This window comes from Podarcis cretensis (assembly GCF_951804945.1).
Source record: "Podarcis cretensis genome assembly, chromosome: 16".
Taxonomy (NCBI): Eukaryota; Metazoa; Chordata; class Lepidosauria; order Squamata; family Lacertidae; genus Podarcis; species Podarcis cretensis.
The window spans coordinates 9,290,533-9,317,287 of NC_137186.1; the positions used below are offsets into that span (position 1 = coordinate 9,290,533).

The window sequence follows — 26,755 nt, forward strand, 5'->3', positions numbered from 1 at the left end:
GGCCATCTAGCCGCTGCTTAAAAACCTCCAAGGAAGGAGAGTCCGCAACCTCCCGAGGGAGATCCTTCCACTGTCGAACTGCCATTACTGTCAGAAAGTTCTTCCTGATGTTGTCAGGAGTCCAAGTTCTCAGCTTGATAACACAGTAAGCATAGCTAATTAAAAAGGAGGATTTATTGCAAAAACAAACAGATAGCTCTAGATGGCTCTAACAAAGCATCCGGCATCATCACTCAAGATGACCCTTCTGAAGACTCCTTCCGGTGTCTCCAGCAGATACTGAACTTACGACCCTTACGTCTCTTGTTTTGCTTCCTGTCTAACAACCCTCCCATTCGCCGACTCCTCGGACTTACTAGATCAGCTCCAACTTCTTCCAGCTCTTAGAGGCTGTGTCACGGTCCGGTTCACAGGTGATCAAAGTCCCGGCAGGAGATGTCGGGACCGTGGGCAAGATGGCGGTGATGTAGCATGAACGGGGGTCCAGAAGCCAGGAGTCAGGAAGCCAAGAGTCCGAGGGTCAGAGAGCAAGGAGGCAGAAAGTCAGGGGTCCGAGGATCAAGAAGCAGGGAGTCAAGAAGGCGAGGTTCAAGGATCAGGAAGCAAGGAGCCAAACGCAGCAAGGCAGGAAGTGTGTTGCTGTGGCAAAGAGCCAAAGGGAAAATGCTGATCTTATATCCCTTCCTGGCTCTTGCCACCAGGTGCTGTGAGTTACCAATCGGCCTCATCTGTGCAGCCGCGCCTTGCCTCTCCAGAACAAACTTAGGAAGGCCCCAGTCCTGTGAAGTCCTATTGGTCACAGGGCCTGGCTCCTACACACACACACCTGACAGGCTGTCTCTGAGTTTATTTGTGCCTGATTGTGCTTCCGTCAAGCTTTGGCTGTGTTCTAGCCTGCTCTCAGCTATTGCCTTCTCCATCAGGGTCAGAAAGTACCAAGGTCTGCAGCTGCCAGCTCTCCCCTGTCTGACTAACATCAAAGCCTCTCTGTTCCTGGCTGCTTTCTGCTGTTGGCTGCAAACCTTCACTGGGAGCTGGCTCATTCCTGACAGCCGGAATCTCCTTTCTTGCAACTTGAAGCCACTGGTTCAAGCAGGAGAAAACAAGCTTATTTCCTCTTCCATGGGGCAGTTCTTGAGATTTGAAGATGACTATCCTATCTCAGTCTCCTCTTTTCCAGGCTAAACATGCACGGCTCCCTCCAGGGCCAATCTTTCTGGCCCACAGTCCTCATCCACTCCCACCTCTTCCCAGAACTACCCCCCCCTTCTCCATCTACCTTCCTTTGTACCCTTCCTTGAATGTTTTTGCCTGGCTGGGGAGATCAGAACCGAAAGAAATCGCTGCTGGATGAGGCCATCATCCTGTTCTCTCAGTGGCCACCCAGGTGCCCCAAAGGGAATCAGGATTCGAACCCAAGACCCCTCTCTCCTCCTGCGGTTTCCAGCAACTGGTATTCAGAAGCATTACTGCCTCTGACCATGGAGGCAGGTCAGAGCCATTGTGACTAGTGGTCATTCTTAACCTTTTCTACAAATTTGTCCAATCCTCCTCCACAGCCATCCAAGTTGGTGGCAAGGAGTTCCGTACCTTAACTATGGGGCTGTGTGAAGAAGGACTTTCTATTATCCGTCCTGAATCTCAGAGATGGGTGTGAGTTGTCTGTATAAACTAGCTGGGTTCAAGCGGATCAGAGATCCAACGCTGAGGAAATAGAAACACGAGCTTCTCTTATGATCCGATCCGATAATCTTTATTGTCATTGTCCCATACAGAACAACGAAATTGAATTAATCTACATCAGACATTCAAAAACCCACAAGCCTGCTATCCCAGCCTGGTTAGCCCCTAAAAACTCTGATACCCCATAACTGAATACAATACGCTCACATAAAGACTACCTTACACTGCATTTAAAACCAAACTCACATTTGGATAGAAACTGTTTCTCAGGCGGCTAGTCCTAGTCTTTATAATCCTGTACCTTCTTCCAGAAGGCAGAAGTTGAAAGAGATCATTTCCGGGGTGCGCACTATCCTGCACTATCTCTGCAGCTTTCTTATGACACCTGGAAGCATAGATTTGATCTAAGGTGGGAAGAGTGCACCCAATTATTCTCTCCGCAGTCTTGACAACCCTGGACAGCATTGTTTTTCCCCCTGACCGTGAAGCTCCCAAACCACACACAGAGACCATAAATTAATACACTCTCCACAGTACAATGGGAAAATGCCATCAACAGGTCCTTTGAGAGATTATTTTTCCAGAGGATTCTCAGAAAATATAACCTCTGCTGTGCTCTCTTCATCAGGTCTTTGCTGTTTTCTCCCCAGGCGAGAAGACTGACTGACACCAGCTTATTGTAATGCGTGGCTCCTCCCACTTCTGCCCCCAGCCCCGCCCACTGAGGCATGTGGCTCTCCGGAAAGTTGTCCAGGAGGAAATGTAGTCCGCCCCCCCCCCCCCCCCGGCTGAAAAAGCATCTTATCCATTTTTAGACCCACACAACAATCCAGCGCAGCACTGGGTTCTCCTTGCAAGGAACTCTCTCGTACTCTCGAGGAGGGTGGGCCTTCCTGAACATGGACTGACCTGGGGAGGGAGTCAGCGGCTCTGCCTGGGACCCAGAAGGTTGGTGGTTTGAGCCCCCCCAGGGGTGACTGGGGGCAAGATTCCTGCATTGCAGCAACTTAGACTAGACCAGGGGTGGGCAACCTAAGGCCCGTGGGCCGGATGCAGCCCAATGGCCTTCTCAGTCCAGCCGGAATCAGTGTGTTTTTACATGAGTAGAATGTGTCCTTTTATTTAAAATGCATCTCTGGGTTATTTGTGGGGCATAGGAATTCGTTCATTGTTATTTTTCCAAAATATAATCTGGCCCCCAACAAGGTCTGAGGGACGGTGGACCGGCCATGGCTGAAAAAGGTTGCTGACCCCTGGACAAGATCATGGGTAGGCAAACTAAGAAGGCCCAGGGGCCGGATCCGGCCCAATTGACATCTAAATCCTGCCCATGGTCAGTCCGGGAATCAGCGAGTTTTACATGAGTAGAATGTGTCCTTCTATTTAAAATGCATCTCTGGGTTATTTGTGGGGCACAGGAATTCATTCATTTTTATTTTTATTTTTATTTTTATTTTACAAAATATAGTCCGGCCCCCAACAAGGTCTGGGGGACAGTGGACCGGCCCCCTGCTGAAAAAGTTTGCTGACCCCTGGACTAGATGAACCTCAGGGTGCCTTCCAACTCTATGATTCTACTGTATTTTATTCATTCTGCAGCTGAACCGCTCTCAATATTGGGAAGTTTCTCCTGCCTAATGTTCAACCGAAATCCGCTCCTCTGACATTTCCACTCCATTCGTTTTAATCCTACCCCCCAGAGAGACCTTGTGTGCCTCATGCGAGACAGCTGCTTGTGTGTATTTTATTTGCCCATTTTCATCTTTTCCTGTTAAAAGCACACGAGTGTGTGTGTGTGTGTATAATGCTCTGACAAGCAGGGTTGTCAGCTTCTGAGCCAGCCGCTGCTCCTCTGCTCCCACAATGTAAAAAAACCAAAACACCCCATGTGAGCTCCATACCTGTGATCAGCTTAGGCCCAGCCTCCGTTAAAGACACAGGAGCAATGAAGTCAGGTTTACTTCTTGGTCAGTTGGCAACTCTGCAGAGACGCCCGCGATGTCGTCTTCATGTAAATAAAATCGGTAACAGAGCTTGATTGATTCTTTCGGGCCGTGTTTCCGTTTTACAGTGTGTCCTCACCTGCCGCCCTCCCCCCCGCCCCCCGGTTTATTGCAGAAGTTTCTTGACGCATCACCCCCTCCTCGCCCCCACAACGACATCACCGCTGCGCTGCCGTATCGTGTAATTGTTGTATAGATCTGACGGGTCCTTATTATCTCACGAAGACAAATGTCAAGCATGGCAGGCAATAATATAAAAGCGGCTTGCGCCTGACGTCTTGCATCGCTTGCTCCCAAACCCTTGGCCGAGAGAGGCGTAGGAGTCCTCATTAGTTGCTGCTGCAAAGGACTTGACTCATTTTCAAGATCGGGGTGGAAGAGGAATCAATCAAGTCTCTCCACTACGAGGACATTGATCCATGAGCCCCATGTTTGCGGCGGAACATTTTAATGAGGCAAGGCCCTGGATGGAAGTGGCAATGAGTGATCTCATTCAGGGATGGATCTCTTGACAACCTGTTCAGGAAGATCCAGGGTAGGGGGCAGAAATTTGATTTGGCTCGCACCAGAAGGCAAATTGTCACGGTCTGGTTCATGGGCAATCGAAGTCCCGGCTGGGGACGTCGGGAGCGGGGGCAAGATGGCGGGGTGGGAGCAGGAACGGGAGTCCAGAAGCCAGGAGTCAGGAAGCCAAGGGTCCAAGGGTCAGGAAGCAAGGAGTCACAAAGTCAGGGGTCCGAGGATCAAGAAGCAAGGAGTCACGAAGTCAGGGGTGCGAGGATCAAGAAGTGAGGAGTCACGAAGTCAGGGGTCCGAGGATCAAGAAGCAAGGGGTCACGAAGTCAAGGGTTCGAGGATCAAGAAGCAAGGAGTCACGAAGTCAGGGGTCCGAGGATCAAGAAGAAAGGAGTCATGAAGTCAGGGGTCCGAGGATCAAGAAGAGAGGAGTCAAGGAGCCAAACGCAGCAAGGCAGAGAATATGTTGCTTTGGCAAAGAGCTAAAGAAAAATGCTGACCCTATATCCCCTCCCGGCTCTTGCCACCAGGTGCTGTGAGTTACCAATTGACCTCACCTGTGCGGCCGCGCCTTGCCTCTTCAGAACAAGCTTAATGAATGCCCCAGTCCTGCAAAGTTCTACTGATCACAGGGCCTGGCTCCTGCATGCACTCCTGAATCTTGACTCATTCATGCTTTCCGAAATGGTGCGCAAACAGAAACACAGCCGTCCTTCAAAATCTGAATTTTATAGTGCTGTCCTCCAGCCGAGCCATGTATACAAAGATTCATATATTGGAGTAAAGCGTGCCTAAGATAGCATATAATATTGGAAACGGGATGTAGGTAAAGGTAAAGGTACCCCTGCCCGTACGGGCCAGTCTTGACAGACTCTGGGGTTGTGCGCCCATCTCACTTAAGAGGCCGAGGGCCAGCGCTGTCCGGAGACACTTCTGGGTCACGTGGCCAGCGTGACAAAGCTGCATCTGGCGAGCCAGCGCAGCACACGGAAACGCCGTTTACCTTCCCGCTGGTAAGCGGTCCCTATTTATCTACTTGCACCCGGAGGTGCTTTCGAACTGCTAGGTTGGCAGGCGCTGGGACCGAGCAAAGGGAGCGCACCCCGCCGCAGGGATTCGAACCGCCGACCTTTCGATCGGCAAGCTCTAGGCGCTGAGGCTTTTACCCACAGCGCCACCAAACACATTATATTGCAGAAAACTGCCTTGTGGAAATTTCTGTGCATTTGGCAAGACTGCGTGTGGAACGAATGTGTATATGACGAGAAATTTGCACTAAAAGGGACAGCGAGGTCAGCGACAGAGGTCCTGAGAGGTTGAAACATTCTGCTACCGGCATTGGAAACGTTGACATTTCTGAGGTCAGATCTGTCTGTCCATTTCTCCTGTTGCATACGGACCATCCTCTTTGCCCTGTTGAGGAGGCAGAAGGGGGTCCATGGCAGGGGAGGGCATCGATCTCATTGTACGCCGAGCGGGCGAATGAACCTTTGCCCCTATGGATGACACGCTGAGGTCTAGTAACCATATTTCCAGAGTTGGCCCAAGGACAGAGTTGGCAGCTGGGTCTCCATTTCCCATCAGCCCCAGTCTGGGAGTTGAAGTACAGCAACATCTGGAAGGTCACCATTGTCCTAGACACACATCCCAGCCAATCAGGGATCACTCATTTAAATGTGTTTGCAGAGTTGCGAAGCAGCCAAGGCCAACCCCAAAGGAATACAAGTGAATAGTAAAAAGAACCCGCACAAGCGATGCTGACACAAAACCCCACACATACACTAAGTAGAATAGAAGCATCGTCACCCCACCCACCATTCCCCCCTCCACCTCTTCCCCCGTTTTCTTCCTAATGTGACACTTATGTCTCAACAAACGAAACTGATCTGTAAAATTGAGATTGCACATACTTTTGTAAACCAAGAAATATTTAATAAAAATATATATTTTTAAAAGAAGTTGCAGACCAATACAGTGGGTGAGGGGGGAATGGATAGGGTATATAAATCCAATTATAACCAAGAACCAAATCAAACCATATCATCATCAAATCAAATGTGTTGTTTAGTTGTTTAGTCGTGTCCGACTCTTCGTGACACCCTGGACCAGAGCATGCCAGACACTCCTGTCTTCCACTGCCTCCCACAGTTTGGTCAAACTCATGCTGGTAGCTTGGAGAACACTATCCAACCATCTCGTCCTCTGTCGTCCCCTTCTCCTTGTGCCCTCCATCTTTCCCAACATCAGGGTCTTTTCCAGGGAGTCTTCTCTTCTCGTGAGGTGGCCAAAGTCTTGGAGCCTCAGCTTCAGGATCTGTCCTTCCAGGGAGCACTCAGGGCTGATTTCCTTCAGAATGGAAAGGTTTGATCTTCTTGCAGTCCATGGGACTCTCAAGAGTCTCCTCCAGCACCATAATTCAAAAGCATCCATTCTTCGGCGATCAGCCTTCTTTATGGTCCAGCTCTCACTTCCATACATCACTACTGGGAAAACCATAGCTTTAACTATACGGACCTTTGTTGGCAAGGTGATATCTCTGCTTATTAACATGCTGTCTAGGTTTGTCATTGCTTTTCTCCCAAGAAGCAGGAGTCTTTTAATTTCGTGACTGCTGTCACCATCTGCAGTGATCATGGAGCCCAAGAAAGTAAAATCTCTCACTGCCTCCATTTCTTCCCCTTCTATTTGCCAGGAGGTGATGGGCCCAGTGGCCATGATCTTTGCTTTTTTGATGTTGAGCTTCAGACCATATTTTGCGCTCTCCTCTTTCACCCTCTGTGCTGGTCCCGGGGGAAAGGTACTGTGATCGTAGTCAGAGTTCACGAGATGAGAGGCGAGGTCCGAAACAGGGAGCCGGGCAGGGAACAGGAACGCTGGGAGGTCAGAAGCAGAAGGCTGGGCAGGGGACAGGAGCGCTGGAAGATCAGAAGCAGGAGGCCGGGCAGGGAACAGGAACGCTGGAAGGTCAGGAACAGGAGGCCGAGCAGGGAACAGGAACACTGGAAGGTCTGAAGCCAACAACAACGTTGCTCCCGCAACCTGGGACCGGGCTGACTGACCTTTATCTTCTTCTAAGGCCAGGGGTGGTCCCGGCCCCCAGGAGCCCCGCCTCCTCTGGCCTTAAGGTGAGCACTCCTCCTGGGAGCAACCAGTTCCCTTCGCCTCTCTGCCCTAAGCCTCTGTAGTTCAGGAGAGGCCGAAGGGTTACTGGGCCCCGGAGGAGGCTCACCTGTAGCCACTGAGTCCTCAAGCACCTCTGGGGCCAGAAGGGTTTCACCTGGTGCCTGCTCTTGAGGATCTGACACAGGTGCAGGCTCCTCAGAATCTAGGCCTTGCCCCAGTTCAGCCGGCCCTGGAGGCGGGGACTCCTGTGCAGGCTGGGATTCCTCTGGTTCAGCCTCTGAATCAGAATCCCAGGCCATCACACCATCCCCCCTCCCAGGCCCCCCCCCTCAATCGAGGGTCCGGACCCGGCTTGCCGGGGTACGCCGCATGGAACTCTCGGAGGCAGGCAGGCGCGTGGACGTTGGCCGCTGGTTCCCAGGAACAGTCCTCCGGTCCATACCCCTTCCAGTCAATGAGATACTGCAGCTTTCCCCTGCGGTATCGGGAGTCCAGAATGCGTTCCACCTCGTACTCAGGCTCTCCCTGAACCAAAACTGGCTGCGGTTGGGGACGGTTCGGGTGGAACTCGTCGGGTGGGGCCACCGGACTCAGAAGGGACCTGTGGAAGACCGGGTGAACCTTCAGGGTTGCGGGCAACCGGAGACGGAATGCCACAGGTGAGACTTGGTCCACGATAGGAAACGGGCCGGTGAAACGGGCATCCAACTTCCGCAAAGGTTGAGAGGGGTGGAGGTGGCGAGTGGAGAGCCATACCAGGTCACCGACGCGAAGTTCCGGGCCCACCTGGCGGTGGCGGTCGGCCTGGGCCTTGTACGCCTCCTTGGCCTGGTGCAGTTGCTCCACCAAAAGCTGTTGCTGGGACTGGAGCTCTTGAAGCCACTCCGTCACCGCAGGGACCGCGGATGTCGGCAGCACATCTGGAAACAGCCGTGGATGATAACCGTAACTGGCCTGGAACGGGGTCTGCTGGGTGGACGCATTCACCGCGTTGTTGTAGGCGAACTCCGCCAATGCCAGGTGGTCGACCCAGTCATCCTGCTGGTAGCTGCAGTAACACCGGAGATACTGCTCCAGCACCGCGTTCGCCCGTTCCGTCTGGCCATCGGTCTGTGGGTGGTCGGCTGACGAGAGGCAGACCTCTGTCCCGAGGGTCTGGTGCAATGCTCGCCAGAACCGGGATGTGAACTGAACGCCCCGGTCGGACACCACACGCTCAGGTAGGCCATGCAGGCGGAAGACATGCTGAAGGTACAGCTGAGCGGTTTCCTTGGCTGTGGGTACAGATGGGCAGGGGGCACAGTGCACCATCTTAGTGAAATGGTCAGAGAAAACTAGAAGGCAGGTACAGCCACGAGACGGGGGTAAGTCCACTACAAAGTCCAGCGAAACCGTGTGCCAAGGACATGGTGGAACTGGCAATGGCTGAAGTAGGCCGGGGGGTCGCCCGGTAGGGCCCTTGGCGCGCCGGCAGACATCACAACCAGCAACGTAGCGAGCCACGTCAGCCTTCAGGCGGGGCCACTAAAACTCACGGCTTACCAGATGGGTGTTCCGATACCGTCCAAAGTGCCCCGCTGCTGGGGCATCATGGGCCATCCGGAGAACCTCCAGCCGCAGTGGCCCTGGCGGGATGTACAGGCGACTGTGGTGCAGCAGAAGGCCCTGATGCAGGACCAGCCCCGGATACTGAGGGCTGGACCCTTCAGCCAGCTCCTGGAGTCGTTCCTGGGCCCAAGCGTCGACCCGCTGCTGTTCCCGCACCCGAGCCTGCAGCGGCTCCGCCTCCTGGGTGGCCAGGAATGCAGCTGGTGGTAGGATCGTGGTGGGTACTGCTTGCTGTACCGTGTCTGCGTTGTCTTCAGGTTTCCGGGACAGGGCATCCGCTTTCTGGTTTTGGGAGCTAGGGATGTAGCGGATCCGGAACTGGAACCGGGAAAAGAACAACGCCCACCGGATCTGCCTTTGGTTCAGCTTGCGGGTGGTCTGGAGGTACTCCAGGTTACGGTGGTCGGTTCTCACCTCCACCGGATGTCGTGCCCCCTCAAGATGGTGGCGCCAGACCTCAAAGGCTACCTTGATGGCCAGTAGTTCCCGCTCCCACACGGTATAGTTACGCTCCGCTGGAAGGAGCTGGCGGGAATAGAAGGCACAGGGTAAGAGTGGCGCTTCAGGTCCATACTGCTGAGACAAGACGGCACCGAGAGCCGTACTGGAGGCGTCGGTCTCCACCACAAAGGGTCGAGAGGGGTCAGGGTGTTGCAAGATTGGCGCTTTCTGGAAACAGGCCTTCAACCCCTGAAACGCCTCCTCTGCCTCCTTATCCCAGGAAAACGGCGTCTTTGGGCGCAGTAGCCGGGTCAATGGGGTGGTGCAATGAGCATAATCTGCAATGAAGGTCCGGTAATAGTTGGCGAACCCCAGGAAATGCTGTAGGTCCTTGCGGTTCCGAGGTGCCGCCCATTCTCGAACCGCTGCCACCTTCCCAGGATCCATCTGCACCCCATCTGGAGAGAGCCGGTGACCAAGAAAGTCCACAGACCGCTGATGGAACTCACACTTGCTGAGCTTTGCATACAAACGGTGCTCACGCAAGCACTGCAGCACGGTCCGGACATGTCCCTCATGGCGAGCCGGGTCATGGGAGTAAACCAGAATGTCATCCAAGTACACCACCACGTACTTGTCTAGCAAGTCCTGGAACACGTGATTGATGTACCGTTGGAACACAGCAGGCGCGTTGCACAAACCGAAAGGCATAACCAGGTATTCGAACTGCCCGTACCGGGTCCCGAATGCTGTCTTCCACTCATCCCCGGCTCGGATCCGAATCAAGTTGTAGGCCCCCCGGAGGTCTAGCTTGGTGAACACCTGTGCCCCTTGCACCCACTCCAGCAACTCCGAGATAAGGGGCAAGGGGTACCGGTCTGGGATGGTAATTTTGTTCAGGGCCCGGTAATCATGGCAAGGGCGGAGTTCCCCACATTTCTTCTTAACAAAGAGCACTGGCGCAGCGGTGGGCGAGGTAGAAGGCCTAATGAATCCACGCTCCAGGTTCTTGCACAAGAAGTCCTGCAAAGCCTCGCGCTCCGGCTCTGTTAGAGAATATAAGCGACTCACCGGTAAGGGTGCTCCGGGCTGGAGGTCTATGCCGCAGTCAAAAGACCGATGCGGCGGCAGCTGGTCTGCCCCCCGTTCCTCGAACACGTCTTGGTAGTCCCGGTACACGGCTGGGAGCGTGGGTGCTGCCTCCTCCGTGGGCGCGACCGCTAGCATCTCGGACTGAGCATGGGAACATGGGTCTGGGAAGTGCACAGTCCGTTTGACCCAGTCAATCTGAACGTTGTGAGCCTCCAGCCAGTCCATCCCGAGCACTAGGGGGAACCGGGGCATAGAGGCAATGTCCAAAGTTCGCAACTCCCAGTGCTGCTGGAGACACAGGACCAGGGGCTGGGTCTCCTGAGTAACGGCACCTGAACGTAGAAGCCGTCCGTCAATTGCTTCCACCTGTACCGGTTCTGGCTTGTTCCGAAGTGGCACCTGATGATGGGCAGCAAACGCAGCGTCCATATAGGAACGGGTTGCTCCTGAATCTACCAAACGGGTAAGAATCCAGGGCCCACCTGGAGGGTATAAACGTACCGAAACCATAAGGTGTTGCAAATCCATTGGTGCGGGCCGATTCTGCGCTGTTTGGGACCCCCGGTAGCCAGGGCCATCAGCTACTGGGGTTGGCGGTTTCCCCTGTGGCTGGCGTTTCTCAGGGCAGGACCGGGCGTAGTGTCCACTTCCGCCACAGTAGAGACATAGATTCCCCTCCCGACGCCGCACCTTCTCTGCGGGGGAGAGGCGTGGCCGCACTGCCCCGAGCTGCATAGGCTCCTCCGATAACTCAGCTGCCGGAAGAAACTGGTGCCGAGAACTGGAAGTGTCGGCGGCCCCGGGCCTGACGACGGTCCTCCTGCCGGTCGTCTATCTGTAGACTCCGTTGAATGAGAGTGTCTAGCGTGGTGGGGCGTTCCATTGTGGCCAGCTGGTCCAGTATCTCGTCCGAAAGCCCTTCGAGATACTGGTCCCGCAGCGCCGAGTCATTCCAGGTCAAGTCCTGTGCCAACAGCCGAAACTCCGTGGTGTATGCGGCCACCGTGGACTTGCCCTGTTTCAACCGCCGAATCGCCCGGTTGGCTTGACTCCCTTTCTGGGGTTGCCGAACGCGGCCTCCAAAAGATTGCAAAACCCCGTATAGTCTGCCAGCAAGGGGGAGTCTTGCCTGAGTAGTGGCAACGCCCACTTGGCCGCCTGGTCCTTTAACAAACTAATCAAAAAGTGCACCTTGGTGCGGTCGTCAGGGAAGTTCCAGGCTCGCCCCTGAATATACAGCTTGGCCTGGGCAAGGAACATGGGAAAGCTGGCCGGGGCCCCATCAAATTTCTCAGGCAAAGCCACTGGGTACTTGCCAGGAGCCGGGGCGTCGGCCCCAGAAGCCGGTAGGGCATCCAAGCGCTGCTGAAGTGCCATAACCGTGTTGCTGAGCTGCTGCACGGTGTGAATCAAGGCCTGGTTCTCCTGGGCTATTGCCAGCAGCGTAGCCGCTTGGTCAGCCATGGCTTCTGGCTCTTCCCGAACGCACCCCAACAAAGAGGGAGTGCGGGAGGTGGCGGGAGCAAACTGTGCTGGGCCCGGGGGAAAGGTACCGTGATCGTAGTCAGAGTTCACGAGATGAGAGGCGAGGTCCGAAACAGGGAGCCGGGCGGGGAACAGGAACGCTGGGAGGTCAGAAGCAGAAGGCTGGGCAGGGGACAGGAACGCTGGAAGATCAGAAGCAGGAGGCCGAGCAGGGAACAGGAACACTGGAAGGTCTGAAGCCAACAACGACGTTGCTCCCGCAACCTGGGACCGGGCTGACTGACCTTTATCTTCTTCTAAGGCCAGGGGCGGTCCCGGCCCCCAGGAGCCCCGCCTCCTCTGGCCTTAAGGCGAGCACTCCTCCTGGGAGCAACCAGTTCCCTTCGCCTCTCTGCCCTAAGCCTCTGTAGTTCAGGAGAGGCCGAAGGGTTACTGGGCCCCGGAGGAGGCTCACCTGTAGCCACTGAGTCCTCAAGCACCTCTGGGGCCAGAAGGGTTTCACCTGGTGCCTGCTCTTGAGGATCTGACACAGGTGCAGGCTCCTCAGAATCTAGGCCTTGCCCCAGTTCAGCCGGCCCTGGAGGCGGGGACTCCTGTGCAGGCTGGGATTCCTCTGGTTCAGCCTCTGAATCAGAATCCCAGGCCATCACACCCTCATTAAAAGGTTCTTTAATTCCTCCTCACTTTCTGCCATCAAGGTTGTGTCATCTGCATATCTGAGGTTGTTGATATTTCTTCCGGCAATCTTAATTCCGGTTTGGGATTCATCCAGCCCAGCCTTTCGCATGATGAATTCTGCATATAAGTTAAATAAGCAGGGAGACAATATACAGCCTTGTCGTACTCCTTTCCCAATTTAAACAGCTATTCAAACAAACAAGCAACCCCTTTGGCTGGTTAAAACCCTATACAGAGATGGGGAAGTTGCAGCCCTCCAGATGTTGCTGGAATATCAGCCCTTGCCAGTACGGCCCAATCATCAGGGATGATGGGATTTGTAGTCCATGGGGAGGACCCCATGGGTTTGAATGTCCACTGCATCTTTCCTCAAAGGGCGTCTGGAACAAGTGTGTCTTCATTGCCCATTCAGAGGCCTGCAAGGAAGGAGCCATCTGCGCTCCTAGGAGAGGGAATTCCATATCCGTGGAGCCACCACCAAGAAGGCCCTGTCTCTTTACATTCCTAGCTGCAGGGGGCACTCTAGAGAGCCACCCAGCCTGCAGCAGCAGAGCTGCAGGTCCTGTAATCTGTCTGAATTTCCTGCTTCTGGCAGGATGTGATTAATCCTAATCCTCTGGAGGAATCCATGATTATGGTTTTCTCCATCCCTTATGTAATCACCCACATGTCAGAAGCCTGCCCTTGGCAGAGGGAGGCAGAGTAAATAGGTCAGGGAACAGTGTGCGGGGAATGGGGACAACAACAGAACGACTGGTAGAAATTAGGCAAGATTTACTTAGAGGTGATGGTAGTTTGGGGGGTGTTGTTGTTAATCTCCCTACCTACACCAACAGAGTGAAAGATTTCCAAAGATTTCTGAGCATGGAAACAGATCTGATGGTTAACATACTTGCTTCCTGCCGGAAGGCTTATGGTGATATCAGAGACAAGGCCCTCCCAAGCCAGCTTTTAAGACACAAAGTAAAGATGAAATCAATTCATTAAAAGGATAATGAACCTAACAACACTCTAGAGTCCAGCACAGCAAGTCTAGTAGAAACAATTCCGAACAATTTAAAACAGAGAAAGCAACAGCAAAATCAATAGCAGAGCCACAACAGCAACATTTAACTCAGGGTTGAGAAGTCTCAGGCGCTGCAGTGGGGCAAATGCGTCCCCCCAAAAAATCCTTTTTATCAGGCCCTTGGGACTCTCCTAGATCAAACCTGCTTCACATACTCCTCTGGGTTTTTTGGTTGGCTGGACTTTATCCTTGAACTGTGACAACACCACTTGCATACATTCCAACATTTCTCTGATGAAAATAGGGACGTCCCATTCCATAATGGTAATTTTACTATTTATACCCCACACATCTTACTAGGTTGCCCCAGCCACTCTGGGCGGCTTCCAACATATATTAAAACATAATATGACATTAAAGATTTTTTAAAAAACCCTTCCCTATACAGGATTGCCTTCAGGCGGCTCGGGGGTCGGATAACTCCATGCCCTCCAACATTTCTCCAATTAAAATAGGGACATCCTAAGGACATCCCATTTTTTGACCCTGGCCCCTCCCACCACAAACATGCAGCCCCCGGAATGTTTTCCATGAGGAAAATGTGGCCCTCATGCTGAGGAAAGTTACCCCAGCCCTCCTTGAACTAGGAGGGATTTTCAAGGCCTGATGAAAAGTGGGTGAAGAAGGGGCTGAGATGCACATCTCCCTCGCAGGAGAGAATTTCACTAGTACAGGGTCCATTGGAAACGGCGGCCTGTTTTTCTCTGTGTCCCAAACTCCTGTACAGTGGTACCTAGGGTTACAGACACTTCAAGTTACAGACTCCGCTAACCCAGAAACAGTACCTCGGGTTAAGAACTTTGCTTCAGGATGAGAACAGAAATTGTGCTTCAGTGGCACGGCAGCAGCGGGAGGCCCCATTAGCTAAAGTGGTACCTCAGATTAAGAACAGTTTCAGGTTAAGAACGGACCTCCAGAACGAGTTAAGTTCCTAATCTGAGGTACTGATGAGTCACTGATGGTTAAATTGGCAAGCTTAACTGGCAGAAGAACAAACTGGTTCATTTAATATGGCAATTAACTTGACAGAGGAGCAAACTGGCTCATTTAATATGGCAACCTTAACTGGCAAAAGGCACGATCCTGATCCCTGATTTCCACCTCCCTCCCAATAACACTGATTACTTTGCTTTGAAAGTGTGTGTGTGTGTGTGTGTGTGTGTGTGTGTGTGTGTTTGTGTGTGTGTGTGAAGCCTTGGAGCATCATTAAATGTTTTCTGAAGAAAGCAAAGATCAAATTGTCAAAAGGATAAATGGATAGAGATTAACGTACAAGGCAAGGGAGTTTAGCCAGAGGGAAACTTAAGGCAGGGCGGGGGGTGGGGGGAGCAGGACAGGTAAGGTGGATGGATGACAAACAGATCTTCTCTTTTCCTGCCTTTCAATTGCTGCTTCAGAGACAGAAACCAACCAGTGAGCTGTTTGGGCAGCATCCATTCTCACCCCTACCTGGAAATTTGGAACTGAACTTGAGACCTTCTACGTATAAAAAACAGTGGCTCTGGCTATGACCCACAACCCTTTCCTTAAAAATTAAAGAAGGATATTGATAAGCTGGAAGGTGCGCAGAGGAGGGCGACCAAGATTGGCTAAGAGTCCGGAAACCAAGCTTATGAGGAACGGTTGAAGGAGCTGGGCATGTTTAGCCTGGAAAAGGAGACTGAGAGGAGATATGATTGCCGTCTTCAGATATCTCAATGGCTGTCCCATAGAACAGGCACGTCCAACAGGTAGATCGTGATCTACTGGTAGATCATGGGGTGTTCCTGGTAGATCTCTGGTCCCTCAGGGATCTCCTTCCCCACAAAATAAAAAAATTAAAAAGAATTAAAAAAAAAAAAGCTCAAGTGCTCTGGCTTCCTAGCAAAAAAAGTGGATTATCAGATTAAGGTCCACTATTTGACTGCGGATTCAGGACCCTCAGCTGTGTTTATATAATCGACTGTTTATTATGTTCTGTGTATATCGCAATGCTCATTCAGTTTCATTCATTCATATATTCATATATCTTTGCTTCCTAAAAAAACAACAACTCAGCAACATTGATCCATCAAATGACAATGGGTACATCACTGCCAGTTTTTTATACTGTGAGTAGATCGCAGTCTGTTGAGAGTTGGATGTCCCTGCAATAGAAAATGGAGCAAGATTGTTTTCTCCTGCTCTGGAGGGTAGGACCTTGAACCAATGGCCTCCAGTTACAACAAAGGAGATTCCAACTAAAAATCAGGAAAAACTTTCTGACAACTGTTTGACAGTGGAATGGACTCCCTCGGGAGGTGGTGTGCTCTCAAAGGAGGTTTTAAAGCAGAGGTTGGATGGCCATCTGTCATGGATTCTTTAGCTAAAGGTTGGACTAAATGACCCTCCAACTCTACAATTCTATGACTCTAAGGATCTAGTCCTCATGGTTCTGAGTAAAGGGCTGCTTTACAGAGGGACATAGGTAGCTGCTTCCTACCGAAGCAGACCATTGATCCATCTAGCTCAGAATTACCTACACTGACTGGCAGCAGCTCTCCAAGGCTTCAGACAAGCCCTAGCTGAGGAATGAACCCAGGCCCTTCTGTATGCAAAGCAAGTGTTCTAGACATTCAATACAGGAGGGCATAGGGAGGGAGAGAGGGAGAACGAAGACAGATAAACAAGGCCGGGATTTCTAAGCGCTTTTGGACACAGCGACGCTCTCCAGCAATGATTAATTCTAATAATAACAGGACAGAATAATAGCAGATCATTAGGCTCAGAGATGCTCAGGGAGGAACATCAGAATCAACGGTTATTGGGCGGGGGAGCGAGCTAATTCCCAGCCCATTCTGCTCCCAGCAAAGCGCTGGGCCCCCGGCCAAGATGATGGATGAGGCTCTCTGCTCAATCTAATGCTTCCCGCCGCTTGCCAAAATTGCAATTTGCAGAGTAAACCTCTGATAAATAGCCAGAGGGGGGCCCCCCTCTCCCGCTTAAGCACCCCATGCAGCGCCCACCCCTGGGGGCTGCCAGCAGCAATTTTGCACCCAGCTGTGTGCCTAGCTCTCTTCCCCACACCCACCCACCACTGCCACATGCCTCCCCACCCCTCCTGTGGGGACACAGGCTGAGGGGGGGCACCTCACTCCCCTCTCTTCCCAAGACAACCCCCACCCCTCCGCCTGGCTCGGAAGCTGACAGGCTCGCTCGCTCTCCTGCTAAGCCAGAAAAAAACAGGCATCAGACTTCAGCACTGTGGACAGCTCCTGTGGCTCTGAGCTCACAGTCTCTGACTTGCTCTCTCTCTCAGCCCTGAGCTTTCAGCTTGCTCTTTCGGATCCTGTCCACAATGGACCGCTCCCAGTTGGGCTCAGTGGCCTTCCTGCTCTGCCTGATTTGGGCGGCACACAGAAGCCTCGCCACAGCCGGCCGGGCACCCCAGGAGTTCCCTTTCAAGCATGCCTACCAGGCGCATGAGAAGGAGCTGGTGAGTAAAAGAGGCGAGGTCTGCGGGTGGTCCCCGTCTGTGGGCTGCCACGGTGCTGGGGGGGCAGCGGATAAATTGCACCCGGTGGGCAAGGATGCGCAGAGGGGTTCGAGAACCCCATAGGCAATCCTTCCTGGTATATTGTTGAGTAGAGAGGGGTCCCCCAGGGTCATCTAAGTCGAACCCTCTCTGCCATGCGGGAAGCGTAGCTTAAAAGAATTTGAAAACCTCCCAGCAGAGTTCTGAGTTAGCCCGTTCCCCTGTCAAACGGCTTTTCCCGTCAGAAAGTTTCCCCCAAAAAAATGTTTAGTCGGAATCTCCTTTCTTGTGATTTAAATGCCTTGGTTCAGGTCCTGAGCTCCGGAGCAGCAGGAGATAAGCTTGCTCCATCTTCCATCCTTCGAGATATTTGGAGGTGACTATCCCATGACACTGACACCCAAAGGGTGGTACCCAAGGATATCCACCCCCAGAGCAAAACAGACGTCCGCTTAATGGATTTGTGCTATAGAGCAGAACCAGCGGGATGTGTTGCACATCCCTATACAGTGGTACCTCGGGTTACAGGGTTACAGACTCCGCTAACCCAGAAATAGTACCTCGGGTTAAGAACTTTGCTTCAGAATGAGAACAGAAATCGTGCTCCAGTGGTGCGGTGGCAGCAGGAGGCCCCATTAGCTAAGATGGTGCTTCAGGTTAAGAACAGTTTCAGGTTAAGAACAGACCTCCAGAACGAATTAAGTTCTTAACCCGAGGTACCACTGTATTGGGGAGAAGGTGGGATAAAAATGCAAATAATAATAATAACAATAAGAGCAGGACCCGTCTTATAGAATGTAGGAAACTGCCTTATACAGAGTCAGACCATTGGTCCATCTAGGTTAGTATTGCCTACACTGACTGGCAGCAGCTCTGCAGGGTTCAAGGCAGGGGACATCCCAAGCTCTCCCTAGAGAGGCCGGAGATTTGAACCTGGAACCTTCTGCATGCCAAGCAACTGCTCCACAGTCGTCCTCCTAAAGAATCAAGTGAGATTTCCGGCTCCATGGTTCTGGATAAAGGGCTGAATGTAAAAAGAACGTGTATTATACTGAGTCCAGTCATTGGTGCATCTAGCTCAATATTGTCTGCACTGACCACCAGCAGCTCTCCAGGGTTTTAGGCAGGGGACTATCCCAGGCTTACCAGAAAATGCCAGGGATTGAACGGGGAATGTCTACCACTCAGCTTCAAGCCCTCCAGGATGGAGTCTGTGTACCTTTGGTCCACTCCAGCAAAGCACTTCTTAGGCCAACAGCCATGATTGTTAAGAATGGAGCCTCCAGTCTCAGAGGCAGTCTACCTCCGCAACCCAAAAATGGACCTTTTCTACTGTGGCTCCCTGCATGTGGAATGCTCTCCCCAGGGCGGCTCGGCTGGAGCCTTCATTAAGCACCAGGCGAAAATATTACTCTTTAACCAGGCCTTTGGCTGATTGACATCCAATGCACTTTCAAAATGTGTTGTTGTTTAGTCGTGTCCGACTCTTCATGACCCCATGGACCAGAGCACGCCAGGCACTCCTGTCTTCCACTGCCTCCCGCAGTTTGGTCAAACTCATGCTGGTAGCTTCGAGAACACTGTCCCACCATCTCGTCCTCTGTCGTCCCCTTCTCCTTGTGCCCTCCATCTTTCCCAACATCAGGGTCTTTTCCAGGGAGTCTTCTCTTCTCATGAGGTGGCCAAAGTCTTGGAGCCTCAGCTTCAGGATCTGTCCTTCCAGTGAGCACTCAGGGCTGATTTCCTTCAGAATGGAGAGGTTTGATCTTCTTGCAGTCCATGGGACTCTCAAGAGTCTCCTCCAGCACTAACCAACATCAAAATGTGTCAGGGTGGGATTATTGAGTTGTTCTTGTTTCAATTATGTGTTTTTTGTTGCTGTTGTTGTTGTTGAGAATCTCCCTGAGTCCTGCAGGCATAGGATGGTTTACCAATTTAATAAATAATAATAACACCCCATAGGCTAGGAGTGTGGAACCTGTGGTCCTCCGGACATTGATGGGCTCAAACTCCCATGAGATGAGCCCCTGTCTGGAATGGGCCAAGAATAAGGCATGGTGACGACTGGAGTCTAGCCCCATCTGGAGAGCCAAAAGTTCCTCATCCTTTCCAGCTGACCACTGTAGGAGACAGGATACTGGGGTCGATGGACCTTAGTTCAGAATCACCAGGGTTCTTCTTACACTCTAGCCTTGGGTCAGCGAATACCAGTCTACTGGGATGTGCAAGGGAGGAGAGGGTTATGTTCTTCATTTGCTCCAACTTCAGAGCTGCCGCCGCAACTCAGAATAAGACAGTGTGGTGTAGTGGTTAGAATAGAGCTGGGAGATCAGGGTTCAAATCCCCTCTCAGCCATGAAGCTCGCTGGGCAACCCTGGAACAGTTGCTGCTTCCCAGCCTCGCCTACCTCACAGGGTTGTTGTGTTGGGATTAAATGAGGAGGGAAATGTACACCGCCTCTGGCAAGGTGGGGATATAAATGCAATCTAGCCTTCAATCGGGAATTGGTCCAAGTCTTTAGGAGAGCGTGAGGACAAAGGAAGCCAGCAAGATCATCCAAGGGGCTGGGAGAATGAGAGAGCGCTTGCAAAGGGAAGTACGTGGCTCTTTAGAAGCAGATCAGAGTCTGACCGCGGCTGTGGACCGGTAAGAGGAAACACAACCAGGTCTCCACCTCCCGTTCTTCGCTATCTTATCTGCAAGCGAGAACCAGGCTGACCTGAACTTGTAGGTTTGAGAGGGAAACAGAGCTGGCAACCAGGGATCCAGAGACATATTTTAGCATGTGATTTGGGGTGTTTATTCTGCCAGGAGATGAAACATGCTGGATCAGAAACTGCTTTGAGGATGTATCTATCTTAGACCAAGTTGGCCAGGCAACCACAGGAGGCAGAGATAGAGGGTTGGGGAGGGGGGGGGGGACTCTGCTGCCGCTTGTACCACCGGGACCCATCACATGGAACCAATTGCATCATTTCTTGGATATGAGCCAAACAAGACCAGAAGATGCTCCCCACTTGCTGAGGAACAGAATCCTTTGCTAATATCCAGATCTGACACACTTAGTCTGTTAGATTCATCAATGTAAACATTTGCTATTGACTGGGGGTGGGAGGAGAGAACCCTGTTAAAATGTTAGAGAGGCAGAGAGAGAGAGGCGCAGAGAGGATCAGAGTTGGGAGACGGTTCAAGGGTCATCTAGTCTGACCCCCATGGACATCTGCAATAATTTTTCCAGGGAGGGGAGCATAAAAATTGGGGCAGGTGAGAAGTAAAATGCTGAAATTGAGGAGCAGGCTATTTCCAAATTATTTTTCATGCAATTTGAACGTGTTGGTTCCGGTCCTATGTTCTGGGGAAACAGAACAAGTTTGCTCTAAACTAAGAAAGAGCCTTTCAAATATTTGAAGATGGTACTGGGGACCATAATGAGAACAGAGGATGCTCCTTTATAGCAAGGAAGATCATTGGTCCATCTGGCTCAGTATTGCCTACACTGACTGGCAGGGTCACTCCAGGGTTTCAGGCCGGGTTCACTCCAAGCCCTACCCAGAGATGATGGGGGTTGATCCTGGGACCTTCTGCATGCAAGATGCATGCCCTAGCAATGAGCCACACCCTTTTCTCCAGTTGCCACTTCTCTGGGCTATGTGCATCAAATGCCACAAACCTCTGGACATTCCCCATCTGACCAACATTCCATCCCTTCCAGCATTCTGCTGCCACAGCAGCCAATCAGAAGCCTCCGAGAAGCCCTTCCCTATCAGACCAAAATTCCATCTAGCCTAACATTCCGCTGCCACAGCAGCCAATCAGAAGCCTCTGAGCCCTTCCGCATCCGACCAACATTCCATTCCTTCCAGCATTCCGCTGCCACAGCAGCCAATCAGAAGCCTCTGAGCCCTTCTGCATCAGACCAACATTCCATCTAGCCCAGCATTCCGCTGCCACAGCAGCCAATCAGAAGCCTCTGAGCCCTTCCGCATCAGACCAACATTCCATCTAGCCCAGCATTCCGCTGCCACAGCAGCCAATCAGAAGCCTCCAAAAAGCCCGCAAGCAGGGCAATAAAGAAACAGACCTTCTCTAGCTCTTGCCCCCCAGGAACTTGGTATTCAGAAGCAGGTTCCATAGAGCTATTGTTCATGAGCAGTAGCCGTTGACAGGCAAATGCATGGATTATTCATTTTATTTTTCCATTTAAGTAAGCGGCCATCACAGCAGATGTTGTGACAGTGAGTGAAGTACAGTTATTATGCTCTGCAATGCTGACAGGGCAGGATTTTGGTAGATAGCTGGGTGGTACTCCCCCCACACTGGCGCCATCAGAGTGGGACTTCGGGGCAGAAGTCCAGGGCCCCACTCAGTGGAGCGGGCAGCCAGGGTCCCCTGATACACCAGGCCTGGCTGAGCACATTTTGGAGGAGGTAATGTAATGCACATTACTATCTAATGACCCCCCCCCCAAGACCATTAAGTCCAGAGTATAACATTACCTAACCACTGCTGATTCTACACTGTGTGAAAAAAACATGCCCCGTGGCTCTCCAGAACAAACTGTATGTGTTTCCTTGCCTTTGGAATACAGTGGTACCTCGGGTTACATACGGTTCAGGTTACAGACTCTGCTAACCCAGAAATAGTACCTCAGGTTAAGAACTTTGCTTCAGGATGAGAACAGAAATCATGCTCCAGCGGCGCAGTGGCAGCAGGAGGCCCCATTAGCTAAAGTGGTGCTTCAGGTTAAGAACAGTTTCAGGTTAAGAACGGACCTCCGGAACGAATTAAGTACTTAACCTGAGGTACCACTGTACCGGTACTTCTTCTTTTTTCACTGTTATGGAAACCAAGCCCATTAATTGCCTAAATATCTTGTGATTAAGAGACCCCTAAATGGACAACAGAAAAAATGTTGGGGAAGATGCAAGTTCTTACTAGGTGGGATGAAGGCCAGGGTTAGGGCGCCTTTGACCCTCCAAATGTCGCTGGACTACAACTCCCATCATCCGTGATCCCTGGCTGTGCTGGTTGGGGCTGATGGGAGATAAAAGTCTCAACAACGTACAGAAGGCATCCACTTGAGGACGAGATTCTTTAAAAAAATGCATAGAAATGGATCTCTGGAAGATCCAACCCTCCAGCGAAAAAAGTTAAGTGCATTTTTTTCTTTCAAAAACCATCAAGTTTCTAGTCCTTAGGAAAAGGATGGGATAGCTCAAGTCCTCCAGACACTGTTGGCCATACACCAACACAGCAATTGAGGCCTACAAGTACTTGGCCATAATGTGTGCTCATTACTTACAGCAGAAGTTGGGGAGACTCTGACAACTCCAGATGTCGCTGGACTCCACTTCCCATCAGCCCCAGCCAGCATGGCCGATGCTCAGGGATGATGGGGGTTGTAGTCCAATAACACCTGGAGGGCCACAGGTCCTCCACCACACCCCTGCCATAGTGAGAGAGCCAAGAATAAAGTGGGTCACAACAGTGAGCCATAATGGAAGCAGGAATCACGCCAGACACTCTTCTCACACCTTAATAATTCCTCAACCTCTTCCTTTCCTCTCTAGCTGGATGAACTTCAGGAGGTGCTAGAGAAGCTGCAACATAAGAAGGTCTCCACTTGGGAGAAGAAATTCAACCAAGTTCCCAAGGTACCAGGCGCTGCCTGGATAGTTGCCGATAAATGCAGGGGATGAGGGCCAGGGAGGGAGGGATTGGTGCGAATGTTGGACCGGTATTGTCCCACTTCACACAGGCAAGGTTTCCCCCAAAGGATTCTGGGAACTGTAGTTTACACAGGCACAGTTTCACCCAAAGGATTCTGGGAACTGTAGTTTACACAGGCACTGCTTCACCCAAAGGATTCTGGGAACTGTAGTTTGTTAAGGGCCCTGAGGATTGTGAGGGGGGGACCCTTATCTCCCTCACAGAAATACAATTCCCAGAGTTCCCTGGGAAGAGGGATTAATAGCAAAACTGGTCCGCCCTCCACCCTTAACAATGGTGTACCCCTTGTACAAAGACCCAGGGGAGGCCGGTGCCCATTGGGCTTGATAGGGGGCGAAGCTGGGAGCCCAACAGCAGGTGGCGCCAGAGCAAATGGCTGACGGAACTAGAGCCAGCTTGGGGCAAGTAATCCTGGCTCTGCTTTTCTCTTCCTCCCTCGACAAAGGCAGCACGAATTAAATCACTGGGCAAAGTTTAAAGCAGGCTTCCTCAACCTCGGCCCTCCAGATGTTTTGAGACTACAATTCCCAGCACCCTTGACCACTGGTCCTGCTAGCTAGGGATCATGGGAGTTGCAGGCCAAAAACATCTGCAGGGCTTAGATTAAGGAAGCCTGGTTTAAAGAGTTATGTCTCTCTCCCCCCCCCCCAAGACTCCTGATGGCCAGGGTGGGCAGGAGCCTGAGACAGGCAGGAATGTGCGGGCAGAAGAGACAGGGAGGGAGGATGATCTGGGAGGAGTGAGGTTCTGTGCCCCCCCCCCCCCGTGAGGCAGCTGGCATCATGGGAGGAAGAAGGGGGCCACGATCAGGAAGACCGTGCAGCCAGAGCAAGGGGGAAAGGAGTCGTCCTCGAGAGAGGAGCTTTAGGAGGTTCTGGAGAGCCTGTGGAGCTCCCAGAGGTGGTCTTCAGAAACGCCTTCCCAGCCCACCTTGCCATTGTCTCCCCGCTCAAGGAGGGGGCTGTAATAATAATAATAATAATAATAATAATAATAAATTTTTATTTATACCCCGCCCTTCCCGGTTCAGAAAACCAGGCTCAGGGCAGCTAACAACAAATTTAAAACACTTAATTGATGCAACAGAAACCAGCATAAAATACAGTATAAAATGTGAACAATAAATTCAGAATTCAAAAATCAATTTGGGGGGGAGGGGAATCCATTCAATAAACATTAGATGATCACCAGGGCTGGCTGGCTAAATTAGTCCTATTTGGGCCAGTGAGGAGACCAGGGGAGAATTAGCTGTGGGATCCCAGAGCAGGTAATCTTCATAAAAAGGGAAGGGGGAGGGAAGGAAGGAAGGGGAATAAGAGATCAGGCTAAGTTCAAATTGAAAGCCAGGTGGAAAAGCTCTGTCTTACATGCCCTGCAGAAGGACGTTAAACCCTGCAGGGCCCTGGTCTCATGGGACAGAGCATTCCACCAGGTCGGAGCCATCACGGAGAAGGCCCTCAATAGCGATGGGAACAGTTAAAACAGCTTCCGGTGAACTGTGGGGTGCTCAAATTAAATTCCAGTCGCTTGTCCTCATTGGTCCAGGAATGGTCAAGACACCTGGGAACTGTAGTTTGTTATGGGCACCGAGTTCTCAGGAGGAGAGCCCTGCTCTCCCACCCCCAGAACTACAATTCCCAGAGTTCCCTGGGAAGAGGGATTGACTTTTTCAACCATCCTTTTCTCACAGTGTTCCTTCGGTGACCTGTGTGCCGTCAGGAAAGGCGCCCGGATCGGCAAACTCTGCAACTGCCCCCGCGGATCAGCCTGCAATGCTTTCCTCCTCAAGTGCTTGTGAAATTATGGGATTTCGCGCCACACCTGTCCCTCCCCACCTGTGTCGGCGACTTCCCGCTTCCTGCATCATTGCAACGCACCAGCTCCATGAGGGGGCAGGTTGTGATCTGGGGAATTGGGCAAGCTTCAACGGAACCCTGGAACCGGGCCGGGGAAGAAATAAAAGGGAGCTTCTGAGCATGTGCAAAGTGGGTTTTTTTCTGGAAATCTATGGGTGGGTGCTAAAGGGAGGGGGCAATAATTCGGGTTAAAGGAGGTGGGTGACACAGCCTGAATGGCTGTAAGACCAGGAAAAGGGAAATCATATATTTAAAATACAAAAGATTCAGATGTATACCAATAATAATAATAATAATAATAATAATAATAATAATATATTATTTGTACCCTGCCCATCTGGCTGGGTTTCCCCAGACACTCTGGGTGGCTTCCACAAAGTTCAAAAATACACTAAGATGTCACACATTAAAAACTTCCCTAAACAGGGCTGCCTTAAGATGTCTTCTGAATGTCAGGTAGTTGTTTATCTCTTTGACATCTGATGGGAGGGCATTCCACAGGGCAGGCACCACCACCAAGAAGGTCCTCTGCCTGGTTCCCTGTAGCTTTGCTTCTCGCAGTGAGGGAACCGCCAGAAGGCTTACGGAGCTGGACCTCAGTGTCCGGGCAGAACGATGGGGGTGGAGACTCTCCTTCAGGTATACTGGACCGAGGCCGTTTAGGGCTTTAAAGGTCAGCACCAACACTTTGAATTGTGCTCGGAAACGTACTGGGAGCCAATGTAGGTCTTTCAGGACTGGTGTTACGTGGTCTCGGCAGCCGCTCCCAGTCACCAGTCTAGCTGCCGCATTCTGGATTAGTTGTAGTTTCCGGGTCACCTTCAAAGGTAGCCCCACGTAAAGCGCATTGCAGTAGTCCAAGCGGGAGATAACCAAGGGAGCCTGCCTGGCGCTGTGATCCTGGACGGCAGAGGTACATTTCTCCAGCCACAATGAACACGATGAACATTAGCGCAAGGAATGCATACCACATCACTAGCAGCAGCAAAAAGCAAGAGGTGCTTCACAACCATTTCGTGGTTTTATTAAATGCTAGACTGGCAGGTCTGGGTTGAGATGCCCTGGTCAGGCTTGCAGCTGCTAGCAAACCGTCCAGCCACCCTAATCTTGAAGGCTCACATCCCCTCAGTGCCCATGCACTTTCCCAGAAGAGGACTACTCAATTCCTGCCCTGTGTATTGACTATTTAGTACCTTCTGGCTGGTCAGTGAAAGCAATAGGAGGCTGTGCGTGACACAGAGGCCTTTGATTTCATCCAGTGGGGATCAGTAACCTCACAATGCAAACGACACTTGGGAGTTTGCTTCTAGCTACTCCCACCCGCCTTTGGGTTTCAAAGATTTGGGGCTCTTGTGCCAGGAACTCCCAGTGGCCCCTCTTAACACAGAAGAACATAGGAAGCCACCTAATTTCGAGTCAGGCCATTGCTCCATCTAGCTCAGCTTTGTCTACACTGACAGGTAGAGTCCCTCCAAGTCTCTCTCAGCCCTACCTGGCGATGCCAGAGGGTGAACCCGAGAGCTTCTGCACTCAAAGACGAGTGTGCAGCCTGCAAATTTTCACACATTGCTTTTGATTTCACGGGTGTTCCACACACACAAAAATCAGAAAGAGAGGTGGGCTTGAGGCACTGGGCTTTTTGTCACTCTTGCCCACTCACAAACCGCATCGCCCCACGACAATGGAAGGCCTAAATTCCCTGGCCTCTCAAGCCCAGGGCTCTGGGCATGACCCACCCACCCAAAAAAGAATCCTGGGAACTGTAGTTTTTTAAGGGTAATTCTGTGGTGGGTAAACTACATCTCCCAGGATGCTTTGGGGGAGCCCTGGGCATTAAATGTGTGGTGTGTATGCAGGCCAAGCTGACAAAATGCAAAAGTTGTAGCCAAACCCAAGGCATAGAGGTTTCACCAAGGTGCCCCATTCCTCCCTTTACCATCTCTGCTCCCCAGTTTTTTTTCAAATGCAGAATGCCTGCTCT

The 26,755-nt window shown here is 51.7% G+C and overlaps 2 protein-coding genes across 3 annotated transcripts in view; both read left to right on the forward strand.

The window, feature by feature from the left end:
• The window catches only part of CREB3L4 (cAMP responsive element binding protein 3 like 4), a 33,050-nt gene extending 30,344 nt beyond the window's left edge, over positions 1 to 2,706 (forward strand). For both annotated transcript variants that reach the window (XM_079958231.1, XM_079958230.1), the window contains exon 11: positions 2,695 to 2,706. The gene's annotated coding sequence lies outside the window, so the exon portion shown is untranslated. The remainder of the gene's footprint in view (positions 1 to 2,694) is intronic.
• A 13,969-nt stretch (positions 2,707 to 16,675) lies between these two features.
• LOC307205767 (cocaine- and amphetamine-regulated transcript protein-like) lies at positions 16,676 to 24,892 on the forward strand. The gene is made up of 3 exons (XM_079958547.1): positions 16,676 to 17,149; positions 22,759 to 22,842; positions 24,609 to 24,892. The coding sequence occupies exons 1-3, from the start codon at positions 17,012 to 17,014 to the stop codon at positions 24,714 to 24,716; spliced, it is 330 nt and encodes a 109-aa protein (XP_079814673.1). The 5' UTR covers positions 16,676 to 17,011; the 3' UTR covers positions 24,717 to 24,892.
• The last annotated feature ends 1,863 nt before the right edge of the window (positions 24,893 to 26,755 follow it).